General features: G+C 41.5%; 2 protein-coding genes across 4 annotated transcripts in view; both read left to right on the forward strand.

The window, feature by feature from the left end:
• prxl2c (peroxiredoxin like 2C) overlaps nt 1-2,000 on the forward strand; it is a 3,876-nt gene extending 1,876 nt beyond the window's left edge. Inside the window, exons 4-6 of the mRNA XM_061072026.1 lie at nt 100-205; nt 307-441; nt 902-2,000. Coding sequence (XP_060928009.1) covers nt 100-205; nt 307-441; nt 902-1,032 — 372 coding nt within the window. The 3' untranslated portion in view covers nt 1,033-2,000. The remainder of the gene's footprint in view (nt 1-99; nt 206-306; nt 442-901) is intronic.
• Nucleotides 2,001-2,202: 202 nt separating this feature from the next.
• Nucleotides 2,203-15,431, forward strand: cdc14b (cell division cycle 14B). Of its 3 annotated transcripts, none has more exons than XM_061070881.1 (15): nt 2,208-2,506; nt 3,537-3,627; nt 4,626-4,701; nt 5,339-5,431; nt 5,530-5,606; nt 6,187-6,253; nt 6,344-6,494; nt 6,582-6,812; nt 6,909-7,047; nt 7,544-7,709; nt 7,812-7,909; nt 12,120-12,167; nt 12,252-12,371; nt 13,261-13,429; nt 14,738-15,431. In XM_061070881.1, the coding sequence occupies exons 1-15, from the start codon at nt 2,410-2,412 to the stop codon at nt 14,756-14,758; spliced, it is 1,644 nt and encodes a 547-aa protein (XP_060926864.1). In that variant the 5' UTR covers nt 2,208-2,409; the 3' UTR covers nt 14,759-15,431. The 3 variants fall into 3 exon arrangements, with proteins under 3 accessions (XP_060926866.1, XP_060926864.1, XP_060926865.1); XM_061070882.1 differs by lacking the exon at nt 2,208-2,506 and adding an exon at nt 3,136-3,388; XM_061070883.1 differs by lacking the exons at nt 12,120-12,167; nt 12,252-12,371; nt 13,261-13,429; nt 14,738-15,431 and adding an exon at nt 11,393-11,567 and having other exon boundaries at nt 2,203-2,506.
• Nucleotides 15,432-15,590: the final 159 nt, after the last annotated feature.

The following is a 15,590-nucleotide window of genomic DNA, read 5'->3' on the forward strand; positions in this document are numbered from 1 at the left end:
ATTATCTTTTAGCTATGTCATTAATTTATTACAAATAAAATAAATGTTGAACTCTGACTGTACATACATGTGATGCATGTGTCTCTCTTTCTCTCATAGCCGTTCTGCTCGTTGACAGGCTATCCTTATGAAATATATGTGGACCCACAGAGGTGCATTTATCAAAAGCTTGGGATGAAGAGAGAGCAGACATTTACAAACTCTGGTAAAGATATAACAATATTTGGAGGCAGCATGTGTGTAAACTTACACCAGTGTGGTGATTCATGAATAAGAGCTTGTGTGTGTATATTTCTATGTCCACAGCAACTCCAAGTCCCCATGTGAAGTCTGGTGTTTTTCTGGGCCAGATGAAGAGTATATGGAGAGCCATGACCAGCCCTCTATTTGACTTTCAGGGTGACCTACATCAGCAAGGTGGAGCCATCATTGCAGGACCAGGTACATATACGTTTGTTTACTATAAAAACAACAAAGTACCTTTGTGGAAGTGCTAAAGGGTCAGATTCTTCTCAGGAAACTGTGGTTGGACACATATGACTTATTTTCTCATTATTATATTCACTTGTTATTCATTATTGGTTGGTTTAGTAACAAATGGTTGATTAGGGTTGTCGAAAATCCACAAGGTCTATCTTGTGATTATCGAAGGAAACAGAAATCTATACCATCTTTACATTATACCACATTAGGATCTTTTGTTTTACTAATTATGATGATTTAACATGTTCTCGATCTGGAGAACAGTCACAACCAAACCTGCAAGAGGCAGACAGGAAGAGAAACATGAGGGGGAAGGGGCATGACTTGCAGCAAAGGTCTTTGCACGCTGTTCATGTGGCCTGTGCTGTAACCGTCTGGCCACCAGAGCGCTCACTTTCTCCTCTTCTCCTCTCCACAGGCTCTCAAGTCCATTTTTCCCATTTTGACATGAACCACCTGGACCACATGCCCATCACCTGGCTGCTGCAGCTGGCCGGAGTTCAACAGACTCCGGACTTCAGCGATAAGCCAAAGATCCTCCATGTGTAGTCAGGTGGCCGCCCGAGTGGGTGCTGTGCCACCACATCACTGTTCTTATCACACAGGAGGACACATGCTGCTTGTTTAGTTACATCATCTTTACACACTGACATATTGAACTAGAAGAGCTTGGGCAGCATCATTCTCAGTAGGTATAGTAGGTTCCTCACCAGGTATTTGTGTCCGAGTGATTCTGAGTACAGTGTTTATCATTCCTCTGCGAGGTCATGAAGTCACAATCTTGAATAGGTCTGTTTATTTAATTTATTTCTTCAACCAGGGAATTGAGATACATTATCTTTTTATTTAAGAGAGACTTGGAAAAATGGAAATTTTACAAAGTGACATAAAAACACACACCACACAACCACACCGAATAAGAGAAGAAGATCTGAAAGACATGACGGTGTATGTTGTGTTAAAGGACAGGGCAATAAAACAATATTAATAATAATATCAATATAAGTTTCATCAATAGCCAAATAACAAAAGTCCAATATACATATATTATATTGCTTATGCATTGTGGAAGCACAGCTCATAAAGAAAAGTTTAAAACCACAACCATCACTCAGGAGTAAAAACAAGTCTTAACTTTAATAGTAGTTCTAGAGAAAATAAAAATAGCTCAAGGTCTCCTTACTGGATTTCCAGTCACATCTTTTGGGCTGATGAAATGAGAAGTGTTAGAAAGTGAAGTGAGGAAACTCCTTTTGCTACTGAAAACTATTGGATGGGATTAAAAAGCTTGTAATTGATCCTTGGGGTGATTTTGTTTTTTGGTCTTTCTTGCTTAAATAACACGGGTGAGTTTATAAGAGGGGTACACGTGCACGACGCAGTGCGATGTTTCATGTTTTGTAATACTGTTGGCACACTGGTGACCTAGATATTAGGCCTTGTCGCATCCCTTTCTTTTTGTCTTCATTTGCTCGGTATTTATTACACTGTAAATAAAGTTGAACTGCCACATCCAACCGACATGTGTGTGTTATTCCCATGCATGTGCAAAATGATGGCAAAATCCCATCTACTGAGCAGCACAGGATTACAATCCATGAATCCACACACAGCTGCTGCTATCGAACAGCGAAGGGTGGGCACTGGACATCTAATCCTCATACGTCACATGCAGGGGCTGCAGAAAGCAGAAACCTGCCCCGGCTCGCACACGTCACCACTGCTGTGTCTGTGTCTGACAACACAGACACACAAACACAGATCGTCAGCTGCACGGCGCCAGGACCGTGCCACGATAACCCAGCGACCAGAAACTGGGACAATACGAGTGTCCGCATTGGGGAGGGGAGGAGGAGGAGGAGGAGGAGGTGGAACTGGGCTGCGGCTGCACCACAATGTGAAGGGAGGCTCTGAGGAGGAGAAGACATGAAGCGCAAGAGCGAGAGGAGACGAGGCGAGTCGAGGAAGAAGCGCTGCGGCTCAGAGGGGGGGCCGAACTCCGACTTGCACATGGAGATAACAGGTAAGCTGCCGTGCACGAACCTGTCAGATGTGCACGGGTGCACGCAGCGGCCCGTGCACGCGCAATATTGCGTTCCAAACAAGCGAGGGTGCAAGGAAAAAAGAGAGTTCTTGCAGGTTTTGTCATAATATGGCGACATCTTGTGGGGCCCCCCCTCCCTCTATCGTGTGTGTGTGTGAGTCGATTTATCTTTTAAAATCTGTGCTCTGCAATAGTTTCATTTTAGAGAAGGGGATTACACCAGACATGATGTTTATAACCGTGTTTGAGTTATGCATGTGCACATAAGTCGATCGGTGCATACATTTCATAAACATGATTGTTATTGTCGTTTAAAGTTAATTATGTCCCCTCCTGCGGCGTCTTCCTGCTTCCTCTGGAGGAAGCTCAGGTCTGAGGGGAGGGGCCAGGCTGGTAATCACGCCTCTGATTGGCCGAGGGATCGTCTTAGCAACCGTTTGGGCAGTGTTCCCGCGGCCTATCGCGTGCCTCGCGTCCAGAACTTTAAACAAGAACGGGGCGCGACCGACAGTACGCTCCTCCAATCACGCCTCGCTCCACATCTCCCGCAGCCAATAGCGTGTCGCGGACAAGCCGAGGGGGCGGAGTCAAGCGGAGGTCATTTTTTTAGCAGTGTGCGCACTTCTTCTCCTCCTTCCTCCAACTTTCCCCTCGTTTCACGGCGACGCCTCCCGAACCCACGGCCGTTCTTACGTTCAAACTTTTCAAGTAACTTCTCTAGATCTTCCCGCTTGAGTTTCTCGTACTATGCTCAAGTCCCGGTGAGTAGAACCAGCGTTTCCAATCCGAACGTCATGTTTAAATCTTCGGGAAAGATGACCGCGGACGAGGCTGCGCCGAGATGCGTCGAGTTCGTCAGTGGTGAGAAGCAAATACTCAGAAGTACTTGTAGTATTTGAGGGGGGGGCAGAGTACTAACAGAAGTGTGTGTGTGTGTGTGCATGAATGACCAAAGCAAGTAAGTGGCTCTTTATCTGACCCCCCCTTCCCCTCCCCCTTCCTCCTCCAGATCAACTGTACTTCGCCATCCTCCATCAGAAGATCAAGAGCACTGCAGAGAGACACTGCTTCTGCATAGACGAGGAGCTGGCCTATGAGAAGTGAGTTGCAGGGTTCGATTCCCAACAGATTGCGAGGTTGAGTGGTTTTGTCATGGCCCCCCCACTGCAATGCCAAAACAACTCGTGTTATCACTGCAGCTCTCTGAGAGACACCGATCTGCACCACCACGGCTGCCACCTGCACAGGATTACTTCAAACTAATCTGTCCATCACTGACTTTCAAGTATGGATTTTGTGTAATTGTAAAGTTCAAACTATGTAAATACACGAGAGGATTTCCAGGGGCGGGGCCCTGGCAGGACACTGGCCCCAGCTCAAATCTGATTGGCCCCTGGAGTGCCCCCCGCTGCTGTCAGCATTTAAACAAACCAGGCACTTCTTTGAATGGAATTGAAAGGCAATGCCAATTTCCCTCTGGTATCACTGCAGCTGTGTAGAATACACCACTGCTTCAACTTGCACATGACTACTTCAAACTCATGTGATTTTAATTTTTGAATTGGAAAGGCCACTGACTACCTTGGGTTGGCCCAACAAAAACAAAAATCCATAACTGAATTTCATGTTTGGATGTTTTTATGACGTAAATGTGCACCTTGCTTAAATCAGGTGGACGTATCATTTATTTTCAAAACGTTGACTATTTAGGTGTACTTTTCTGTTTACTATATATGTATATCAAAAGAAAAGCACATTGCTACAGTGGCAGTTTTCGAGCTTGCAGGGGGGGGGGGTCGATCTGCTTCAATGGGCTGTTGTTCGGGAAGACATGACTGACCTTTCAGAGCCATTTTTTTCTGCCAATGGTAGAAAAATAGACTCCTTGTCCTCACAGCCTTTTGAGTTGTTCTCTTTGACCCACTCTTGCATCTAAATGCTTCCAAATATAGTCTTTTCTCTGTAAGTGTTTTTTTTATTGTGTCAGTCTGATGTAGTTGATTCTGTCTAATGAAACTTCTCCAGAGATTGTCGCCGGTTGCATAAATAGCTTCCCTGACACACTCCTTCTTTTCTCCTTTGTCACTCTCTCCCTCAGCTTCTATGCGGACTTTGGTCCCCTTAACCTGGCCATGTTTTATCGCTTCTGCCTCAAGCTGACAAAGAAGCTCAAGGTAAAGTAAATCGCTGCCCCTAATTGCACTTCCTGGAATGGGACGCACAATCAAGGTCGATCTATAGCTGTTCAAACAAACAGAATTAACCAGGGTTATAGTCGCTTTACGTGCCAATTAGCAGGACATGTCAACTTTTCACAGTTCAGTTCATGTCCTGAATAATCCTTGTGGTCCGTTATGCTATTGTTCCTCTCTGTTGTGGCAGTTTGTGTGGATTTGGCACATGATGTGGTCCTGGAGGCTGTTGGGCACAGATTTGAGCAGCTGAGGTTTGGATTCGGAGGATTCAGCCTCTCTGCAGCACTAAAACTTAATTGTCTCTCCTGGGGATTGCCCAGCTTAGCTTTTTCTTTGCTTATAAATACAGTTGACTGCCATTCTCCACACCATGTAGTGCTGTAGATGGGAAAACATTTCTATTCATAAGTCAGATTTTCATCCAGTGGTGTGGATTGTCTTCCCACTGCAGCTGTTCAGCCCCAAAATACAATATTTAATGTTACATAGCAGAGGTTGGAAAATACAGGTCGACACGCTCATGTAATATCTACCTATAAGTTTGTTTACTGTTTTGTCTCATGAATAAATAATCACATGTTTGCTCATGTTGTTTGTAATTAATGTCGTTTCACAGTCTATTACGCTGTCAAAGAAGAAGATAATATTTTATACATGTGGAGACCAGAAAAAACAGGCCAATGCTGCCTATCTAATAGGCTCATATGCGGTAAGTAGTTTACAAACCCAGTTTTCATATCTGTGAAATTACATTACCTCAACATTTAATACAAGCCGCACTTGCTGATTAGACATTTGTGTTTGAAGGTAATGCATCTAAACATGATGCCAGAGGACGCCTACAGTCTGCTGGTTGCGAGGAATTCAACATACATCCCATTCAGGTAACAACTGATTCGAGGCATCTAGGAATGAGCCACAACTGTGACTAAGGACTTTGTTTACATTGTCACACTTTTAGTTTTTTAAAAGCTGTTTCAAAGACGAGCAGGGTTTGTGTCATAATGCAAAATAGCCGTTTTTTTTTAAATTGCAAATTTAGCTTTTGACTTTAGCATCCATGGAAAAAACAAGCTTACCATTATTAGATAAGGATTTTGAATCTACAGTAAAACTTAGTTGTACAATTTTATAGAGTTGTTAGAAATATTGCCTATTGCCATAGGCCGTATTACATTCAGAACAAATTAGCAATGTTCTTTTCCCCATATTGTTAATTGCAACCCAAAAATAAGACTTCAAGATTACAAGATATTGAAGGCTCAAGGGCCCTGGTGCCCTTTAACGCACACTGTTACTATACAGTGCTTAAAGAAAAATATGAAAAGCAATAGAGCAAAACTCGTGATGGAGATGGAAAGCAGTTGAGACCATCAGCCGTGAGACAGCAGTCTGCATTCAAATTCAACGTAGAAAATAGATTATTTCCGCTGAGAAAGACTGTCAGTGTAATTTGTTTCACAGAGACGCTTCATTTGGAAGCTGCATGTACAACCTGAACATCCTGGATTGCCTCCGTGCCGTTCAGAAGGTACGTCAGCGTTAGATTTACTCTATTTATTTTGCTTTCTTGCTGTGTCATGCACATAATGAAATGAACTCCCTCCCAACCGCCTGTCAGGCTTTGCAGTACGGCTGGCTGGACTTCTCCAACTTTGATGTGGAGGAATATGAGCACTATGAGAGGGCAGAGAATGGAGACTTGAACTGGATCATTCCAGGGAAGTTCCTTGCATTCAGCGGACCTCATCCAAAAAGCAAAATAGAAAATGGTAATCAAAAAGTCCAGCACAGAAATGTTTCTGGCTTTGTTTTAACGCCTCTTAAACTCACTAGAATGTTTTCCTCTCTTACCTCAGGGTATCCTCTGCATGCTCCCGAGGCCTACATGCCTTACTTCAGAAAACACAACATCACCGCCATCATCCGCCTCAACAAGAAGATGTACGATGCCAGGCGTTTTACGGATTCAGGCTTTGAACACCACGACCTGTTCTTTGTTGACGGGAGTACACCGACCGACAGCATTGTCCGGAAGTTCCTCAACATCTGTGAGAACGCAGAAGGAGCGATAGCGGTCCACTGCAAAGGTAAAAATGTCGAACTCGCATTAACACTTCATGTACTACACATGTGAATCTGAACTAATGATGTTATAATGCCTTGACCCTTATTTTTACTTTCAGCGGGTCTGGGGAGGACTGGTACCCTGATTGGCTGCTATATGATGAAACATTACGGCCTGACTGCTGCAGAGGCCATTGCCTGGATACGGATCTGCCGGCCAGGGTCCGTTATCGGGCCTCAGCAGAACTTTGTGGAAGAGTAGGTGTCCACTGAAGCATGATTTGAAAATGTCAGCGATTTAGAATAGGGGAACGGTAGGGCAGTGGTTCACCCTGTCTCCTCAAAGCGAGAAGGTTCCTAGTTTGAACCTCGGTTTGCTCATGCCCTTTCTGTGTGGTATTTGCATATTCTCCCTGTGTCTGTTTGTGGACTCTGTGGGTAGTCCGTCTTCCATGGTTATTTGTCTTTGAATCACAGCCCTGCGATGCACTATCAACAGACGTAAATTCAACTTATCTGCTCAATCAGAACAGTGTGGGTGTGGTTTGATTGATGGAGCTGCCAGCATAAACATTAGCACAACTGTTCCCACAGTTAATTAAAATGTTGTTACACTGGTTGGGGCAAGGTGCCATTGTAAAGCAGGGTGTGAATGTAGGAGTAGATTTGATCTGAGAAATCTAAATGAAAACCGGTGGTGTTACAGCAAGTACTGCAGGTTCATTTTGTGGTTTGTTGCACTGTTGCACCTCAGGAAGCAGAACAATTTATGGGCAGAGGGAGACGTTTTCCGAGAGAAGATGCTCAATGAACGAGAGAACGGCAAGGTGGCTGTCACAAGGATCCTGTCCGGAGTGGACGACATAACCATCAACGGCAGCAACAAAAACAGGGCAACTAAGAAAGAAGAAATTGATCTGGTGAGTTCTAGAATGATGCTCCAGGAATGTTTTTCATGAATGAAAAAAACCAAATGAACCATGAGGGCAATCATTATGTCTATTAATCACTTTGTTTTACAGTATAATGATGAGGAGGAGAGAAATGGCCTCACGCAGGGTGATAAACTGCGAGCGCTGAAGAGCAAGAGGCAGGCCAGGTCGTCATCAGGCTCACTCACGTAAGTACCCTGGCAGCCTGCGAGTGTCCCCACTCCCTTGGATCATTACATATATACAGTGTTATTCAAATCCTTTATAACTTATGATTTGGGAGAATTAGGATTTGATAACCAAGATGTGACTGTGCTTAATCAGGGTAGGCTGTTGTAGTTTTATGACGGGCTTTAGTCACCTGTTAATGCCGATCCTTTCTCACAACATGGCAGTTTCATCCAAATACCTTTTATCTAGGAGTTGGAGAACCAGGCAGTCTCCTCGTGATATTTCAATAACTCTGTTTTTTGTGTCCTCTGGGGTACATGCCATCACATGAAGATCAAGTCTAATGTAAATTATTCAGTTTTCATCTAAAATCAGTGAGTGATGATGATGAACGAGAAGTTGAGGAGGAAGTAGGTCACATATGAAGACGAGGAGTAAGGGACAGTTGTTTGGCCGACTGGATCAGAGTTATCGGATACACAATCTTCCAAACATGTTGTAGAGGGCTGGATTTATAAAGGCACAAAAGATGTGGAACGTAACAGAAGCAACCCATGAATTAGTTTTACTGAGCGACTGTTCATAAGTAAATGTTCCTCTTTAGTCCAAAGGTTAAAACCATATCTCTGAGGAGAGGAGGGTAAAATACATTGTACAAATCAATGTAGAGCTTGCTAGTCACGGGTTTATTATGTCACATTGGCCTTAAGGTAAATAGGCCACTCGTGTAAGCTTTACTAAATACTTTTTACAATTTAAGATTTTGATTGATTATTATTGATTATTTTGACCAACAACACAGGGACAAGACAGTGCAGGTGTATTACAACTGTTGTGGACTATAGTGACTCAAGAGCCACATAACAAAGCTCCCAGACATAGACAAAACAATTCAGTCAGGATTTTAGGCAATAAAAAACTAAAATATGACATAGTAGGGCCTAAATATATTAAGTTTGATCTTTATTTTGTTAACATTCATTGAAAGCTACTTCCTTCATTAAATTGGTTATGTTTTTAAGAGAATTGTTTTGGCAGAATCCATGTGTACAGTGTTTAATGTCAATTATAGGGTAGTGTAAATAAATCTGGAACTCTGATTTTCCTTTATATCTGTCATATTTGACACTTAACCCTTAAATTCCATTTGTGTAAACCAGCGGACTACTGTGAAATATTATAAACACTTCATTAGGCCTTTGTCAACTTAACCATTTCGATTTTGTATCTCACACATTTATGTGGAACAAGCATATGAGGGTGGCTGTACAACTGTAACATGTGACTAGCTAGCTCTTTAGAAACACTGTGTTCCAGCAGTAAAGGGCTAATGCCCCACAGTGATCGAAACAGGGAGAACCCTTATAGATTTATTTAGTCTCTCTGTCTAAAATAGATTCCACATCGTTTGTGCTAATGTAAACAAAGCCATGGAAGGTTGTCTGTCAGCCCGGCTGAGAATGGTTGACTGGCCTCTGCCAATATATCCCAATGGCTTTGGCTTGTGTTGTCCCATGTCAGGCAGGTAGTATTCTGCTGCAGCCTCATGGGCACGGCGTGGCCGATGTGTTGCCTGCCGTTCAAAAGATAGAGAGAGAGGCAGAGAGAAAGTGGGGGAGAGGAAAAACAGAGAGAGGCTGGGAGGTTTTGTATAACGGAGGTAAGTGCCCATCACTTCCTTTCTAGCTGACATCCTCTTCCTGTAGAGACGGTTGCTATGGCAGCGAATGGTATGGTTATAACAGTATGGCTGATTTGAAGTTGTTCTGTTTTTTTTGTTTGTATTTTTTGTTTCCGATGGCGACGGTGTGAAGTGGATATGCATTTAGTGGTTGCATTACATCGCCCGTCATTGCCTCATGGACACACTGAGCTGATCCGCTTTGATAGAAAGGCTTTTCCTCTCAGTCACACTAGAGGTCTCGTGTTGAGCCGGCTGTTAACAATAACAGTACCAGGGATTCAGCTAAAACAGTTTTACATGAGATCTGGATTAGTTGAATTCAATGTTTTTAGTGCATGGCTTGCACTACTGACTTGACAATTCTCTAGAGCAAAAACTAGTAAAGGTCTTCGTTAGGATTTGAAGGTACAGTATTAGTTTATGTTTAGTTAAGTAGCTAAGTTGCTGAATCATAGGGGGCTACATCCACACTGCTATGTCAATGGTAACATGATATGCATTTTATGATATGTTGGTATTACTGAAACGGATCTAAAACGCTCATGTAGACGGCGATTGCTTTATTTTTAAAACCAAAAGAAGTCGTATGGATGTAGCCTAAGTTGTAGATGTTTTTGAGAATGGTGAATAGTACTTTTGTGTCATCTTTTCCTGAGGTGTTTTTATGAGATAAATTGTCAGCTTTAAATTGCATTGCTGGGAAGGTAAATGACTCCTGATCCTCATTCTGCTGTACAGGATTATTTAAAAAAACACATTTGAGCTTCTGAGGAGGTGATGAGATGAAAGTGGGTTCTCATCCGTCCTCAGGAGGGAGTTGAGGCAGAAGGGAGATTTGCTTACCTTTCAGCCCGTACGCGTTATCAGTGTCTGCGCTGCTAGACAAACATCCAACCTGCAGCTGAACTTCACCATCTGGCTCCACTGTTTGTTTTACTCTGTAACACTGAGCTGCATGATGTATTCCAGTGAGAAACACGACAACTTCTCTTCACCCTGTCTGCCCTTTTGTGTGCATGGCAGTAGGCATGAAACCCTGTGACATGCACGCATGGACATGCTTCTGTGTTCGATCTGTGTTTGTGTCTAACGTAATTAATGTCGGACCGGGTTCATTGTCAAAGGCCTGTTGTTTCTCCACTGCTTTATGTGACTGGATCAGTGTAAAAAAAAAAAAAAAAAAAAAAAAACAGCAACCTACCAGAGCCTTGTTTACTGCTTCAGGATCTCTGCCAGCATCTTTTTTAATTCAAGTGATAAGAGATATTATAATTATTAGATATCTATTATGTAAATTAGGGCAGAACATTTAGTTAATTTGTTTTCTTTGATCATGTCTAACTTTTGTGTCCATTATTTTATAGATTTTGTTTTAATGTTGCTATAGATTGTATGTGATTCTAAATCTACTATCAGTGTCATCTATCCTACAGCCAGTAAAGTTTATTGTCAGCTGAGCTGTAAAACCACCTTGCACACTGTTAACGTTTTTTATTGGTTCTTGTATAAAAATTGAATGTCAGCCTCTAAGATTTAGAAGCTTTATTTAAACCGTTCTACTTCACAATCTCCACATTGGTCAGATTAGTATGAGGCAAACTGCAAACCCATCAGAGAAAGTGAAGAACAAAAACTTGCTGACTGGCACTGTTGGATTCAAGGCTCTGGGAAAGGTATTTAATCTAATCCAGTCCCAGTGGAGAAGCAGAACATCACAGGCTTTGTGTCCTACCCGGACGTCTCTTGTCTCTCTTTCCTTTTTTTTTTCCTCCCTTTTTCCATTTTGCTCTTGTTATTGGATTTGTCCTCCTTTCAGATGGCTGGTAGCCATGCTGCTCTCCTCCCTGTGTAGCCTTGCCCTGTGGTGGATTGTGTATGGCTTCCCTTCTTCCATCCTGCATTTCTGTATAGACGGGTTAGGATTTCAATGAGTTCCACTGCCCGTCCCCTCAAAAACCTGTCCTGCCCCCCACGTTCTGGAGCTCTAACTGAGAATGCTGTAAGTGAGCCCCCCTGTCTCTCCTCCCCAACCCCCAAATCAGAAAGTTGTTTTTTAAAATCATCCTCTCTTTATTTTATCCTTTCTGAGAGCACAGTACATTTTGAGCCTATTTTTAAAAAATCAGAAAAAGGCTCCTGTCTTGTCCTTGATACCATTGATTCAGAACATGATTATTTTACAACATAGTTCCTCATTGAACATCATGCTTTGCTATTTTTGTTGAATGCACAGTCAAAATCCAGAAGCCCTCAAACAGTTAAGCCGATGTAAATAACTTTATTTCAAAAAAGACAAATCTGGGCCCTCTAAATTGTTAAGTGCCACCTGCTGGCACTTTCTGGTACTCACCTGGCTTTACTAATCCTACTTGGCTGCTAATGCTGCAGTAATGATCTGTGCCTAAGTCTAAATATATACATTTTAAAGCCTTCTCGCTCATCTCCATACAGAATGTCCCTTCTCCCCCTCCACTTTGTCGTCTCTTCTCTCTCTCTCCTTTTAATTGCATTTTTACCGTGGTGTTACTTCTCTTTTTTCACAGACAGGAGGAGAACAAGATTCACACCAGGTCGTCATCACAGTCCCTGAGGTAAAGTTTGCTTTCAATGATCACACAGACGAGAGGAAAAACATGGCTCAGATTAATAATGACACTCCGCTCTCTCGTCTGCAGCATGTCCATCTTACAGGCCAGTGTTCAGGGCTGCAAGACCAACCCCATGGCTCTGTCCGACCAATCAGACAGCAGAAAGAGAACCAGAACCTCCCTGCCAGCCAACAGTGTAGGAGGAAGGTAAGTCGCTGGATTTCACAAAGAGCATTCATTTACTAGAGTGACAGCCCTGATAGAATAATGAGAACAGCACAAAAACTATACATGGACCGAGTTACTTGGCCAATAAGATATATAAAGCTTTTTAAGAGCCCAACCAATATAACAATAGGCTGGAAGATTTGGCAAATTTGAGCCTTTAATATAGACATATCAGTAGTTGTTTATTTTAGCTATGTAATTTCATTTGACAGAATAAACAATACAGACAATATGTGCTTTTATATACATTGTTTAAAATGTGGTTTGGATAATATGATTTTCTTATTTCAAGTTCTATAGATTTGGTTGTATTTGTGTTTTTCATTCAGTTATTCAAAATAGTTTGTGGTTAAACTGTAAAATATCAAACCTCAATTACATTTCTTTGTCATAAGTTTAATTTAGAAATCTTAAGAATCAATTTATAATTTGGGTGATATCACAATTTTTTACTCCCTTATTTAGGCATCAGCCTCCAAATATCCAAATTGGTCGGGCTCTACTTTTTTTTATCACTGCAGTTGGTAACTCATGAGGTGACACGTGTAGTTTGAGAAGTTTTCAATATTTACATTAACAGAGTTTTATACTTAGTTGTTATATACATGTTTATATTGGGAAAAATGATCAAACCCTGTGTTAGACATGAGATGTACTCAAATAATGCATGTCATCAATTTCTTCATTATAAAATTGTTTGTGTTGACGCAATAACAAATACATTACATTGTGTTCTGTGATTATTATTTTTTCATATTATTATTATTGCTAGTATGTGGAGTTGACACAGTTGAAAAGCAACCCAGAGGCTATAAGCCACTTGTTGAGCGTTGTGGAGAAAATTAACAGCTTCCCCTCTCTCTGCCAGCTCCCTGTGCCACACCAGACTGGTCAGGTCCCTAGGCAACTTGCATGTAGTGGCTGGCGACAGGGACCCAATGTGTTGTGAGCCATGCGGCAGCCATAGAGACGCAGCCAGTGCCACAGCCAACACAGGCACTTTCATCAACTTAAACATGGCACAGGTCCACCTGCAGGCAAGCTCCCGCAGACTTTCTCCCCTTAATGTTCATGACAGAGATCGTCATAATCATTTAATGAACTTTGGCTGGGATGCATCAACAGTGACTAAATGTTCAGACAAAATCGAATTGTGGAGTTACGAACTCTCTTCAATCAGATGTTTTATCTAGTTAAGATAATCTAACTTAATTTGATTTAGAGCATTTTCAAACTGATCTGACAGTTCAGACTTTTTCCTAGAAAGATAAAAATGAGATTTAACTTGTCTCAATTACTTACATACACATTTCCTTTCATTGGACTTTTGTTTTAGCAAGTTTGTCAGAAAAATCCTAAGAGAACAGAGTAAACAGATGATTTTCATGGAAATTATTTTAACAGAAGTCAAACTTTTACATTTTCGTACCATTCTCCAGCATTCATACTTTTTATAATAATTAATTTATTGTCACTAATTTAAAATCTAAATCATCCGTCATAGTTTATTTCAACTACACTTTAGTGGTTTGCTTTTATTTAAAGATGATGGTGCAACCCAGCTTTGGTTTGCTTCAGATGTTTTACTAACTTCACCCACTTTATATCCTGATATTCTCCCGGAGTGTCGATAAACTCCACCTGCCTCAGTCTTGCTGTTCTTCCTTCCAGTAGCTTTCTTTGCACTTTCTTTACGAATAATGCATTTCAGAGGATGATTGGCTAGAGCTTCTCTGGACTCTGCTGCTCACTGTGTCTTCTGCCTCTGGGCCTGTTATCACCACGTCCTTCACTGGTACTAATCTGCAGTGTTTCTCTTCCTCCTCTTTCCTTCTCTTTTCTATTTCTTACATGCAACAGACGCACTGCCTCCCAAGGACGTAAAACTTGCAGGTCTTTGCAATCAATTCGATTTTCCAGGCTATGGTATCTATCTCCATTTCACTTTCTGCTACATTCTGTATTGTAAATGGTCTATTTAGAAATGTGTATTATGAAGCACGGATCAAACACATGCTTCATGAGGCATGTGTTTGATCCATGTGCACAAATGGTGATTCCATGAATGGAAGTAGAAGTGCGCTCTGAGAGTGCTACCCTCCGCCAAGTTTTAACCCTGACATGTCATGTTAAACTCCAGGATTCTGCCTTTGCATGTGTATCCACTTATTTGGTCATGTCCCTCCTCACAATTTCAGTAGATTTTCTGTTATCCTGCTAACATACAAACACAATGAAACATAACCTTGGCGGAGGTAAAAATCTGAGATTTAACGGCCATAGTAGATTGTGAATCTATGAAATCCTCTCCACCCTCTAATGCTACTTTGGTTTGTTTCCTTTAGTCACTCTATACCCAAAGCTAGAGCTCCTCTACTCCGGTGAACCTGTGGATCTGCAAAGCCTGATGAACTTTACATGAAATCCTTTGTATACAGCAGAACTAGTTAGTTGATTCTTGATTTTGAGGAACAGATTGGTACAAACTTTACCCAACATGTCAGCAATTTATAGATTTGTTTTTTTTAATTCCAAGTTATTTTCGCCTGAAGGCACTTTGGTTTTTATAATTTTAACAGCATCATGAGACAAACTGATAGTTTTAATCATTGCCTGGTTGTTCCTATACTTTTAAAGCATGCAGTAGCAAACATCAGATTGAAATATATCTAGAAGACTGGCATGTGAATGTGTGAATTCAAGAGATCTCCTCCAGAAAACGCACTGTACAGCAGATATTCTGCTTTTTAAAGATGGATGCCTCACACAATACAGTACTGCACACATTTGTACCCTGGTTCAATATCTAGCTCGTCTTTTAACCCCATCATATATTCAAAGCTTTTCAATACTGTAAATGTGTGATCATTTGATATACTCAGTTTGTATTTTGTAAATATTTTTGTACTATGTTTAACTCATGCTATGAAAAGTCAACGGTCCTAAAAGGGACCTGTATCTAAATCATGCTCATAATCCACAATAGAAGTTTGCCCAAAGCACAGAATTGGAGATTTTAAATAAATTGTACCCACCAAGGCTCTGGCTGGTTGTTCTTTTTTTGTCCAGCAGAGGACAGTGATTGTTTTTGAATACTGAAGATTGCACTCAGACTTCTTAACATTCCCCGCTCAAGTAGTTTCAGTGTAGTGGATAAAAAAAAAAAAAAAAACACTTCAAACAGGTCCTAGATAAACT

Source organism: Limanda limanda, chromosome 5 (genome assembly GCF_963576545.1).
Source record: "Limanda limanda chromosome 5, fLimLim1.1, whole genome shotgun sequence".
In the NCBI taxonomy this organism is placed as follows: domain Eukaryota; kingdom Metazoa; phylum Chordata; class Actinopteri; order Pleuronectiformes; family Pleuronectidae; genus Limanda; species Limanda limanda.

Excerpts from the sequence above, each read along its gene's own strand:
- cdc14b (XM_061070881.1), top strand. The coding sequence starts at position 2,410 with ATGAAGCGCAAGAGCGAGAGGAGACGAGGCGAGTCGAGGAAGAAGCGC. Across the intron at positions 6,495-6,581 it reads AAAAAGCAAAATAGAAAATG|GGTATCCTCTGCATGCTCCC; the intron begins GTAATCAAAAAG and ends CTCTTACCTCAG. Across the intron at positions 6,813-6,908 it reads GATAGCGGTCCACTGCAAAG|CGGGTCTGGGGAGGACTGGT; the intron begins GTAAAAATGTCG and ends TTTTACTTTCAG.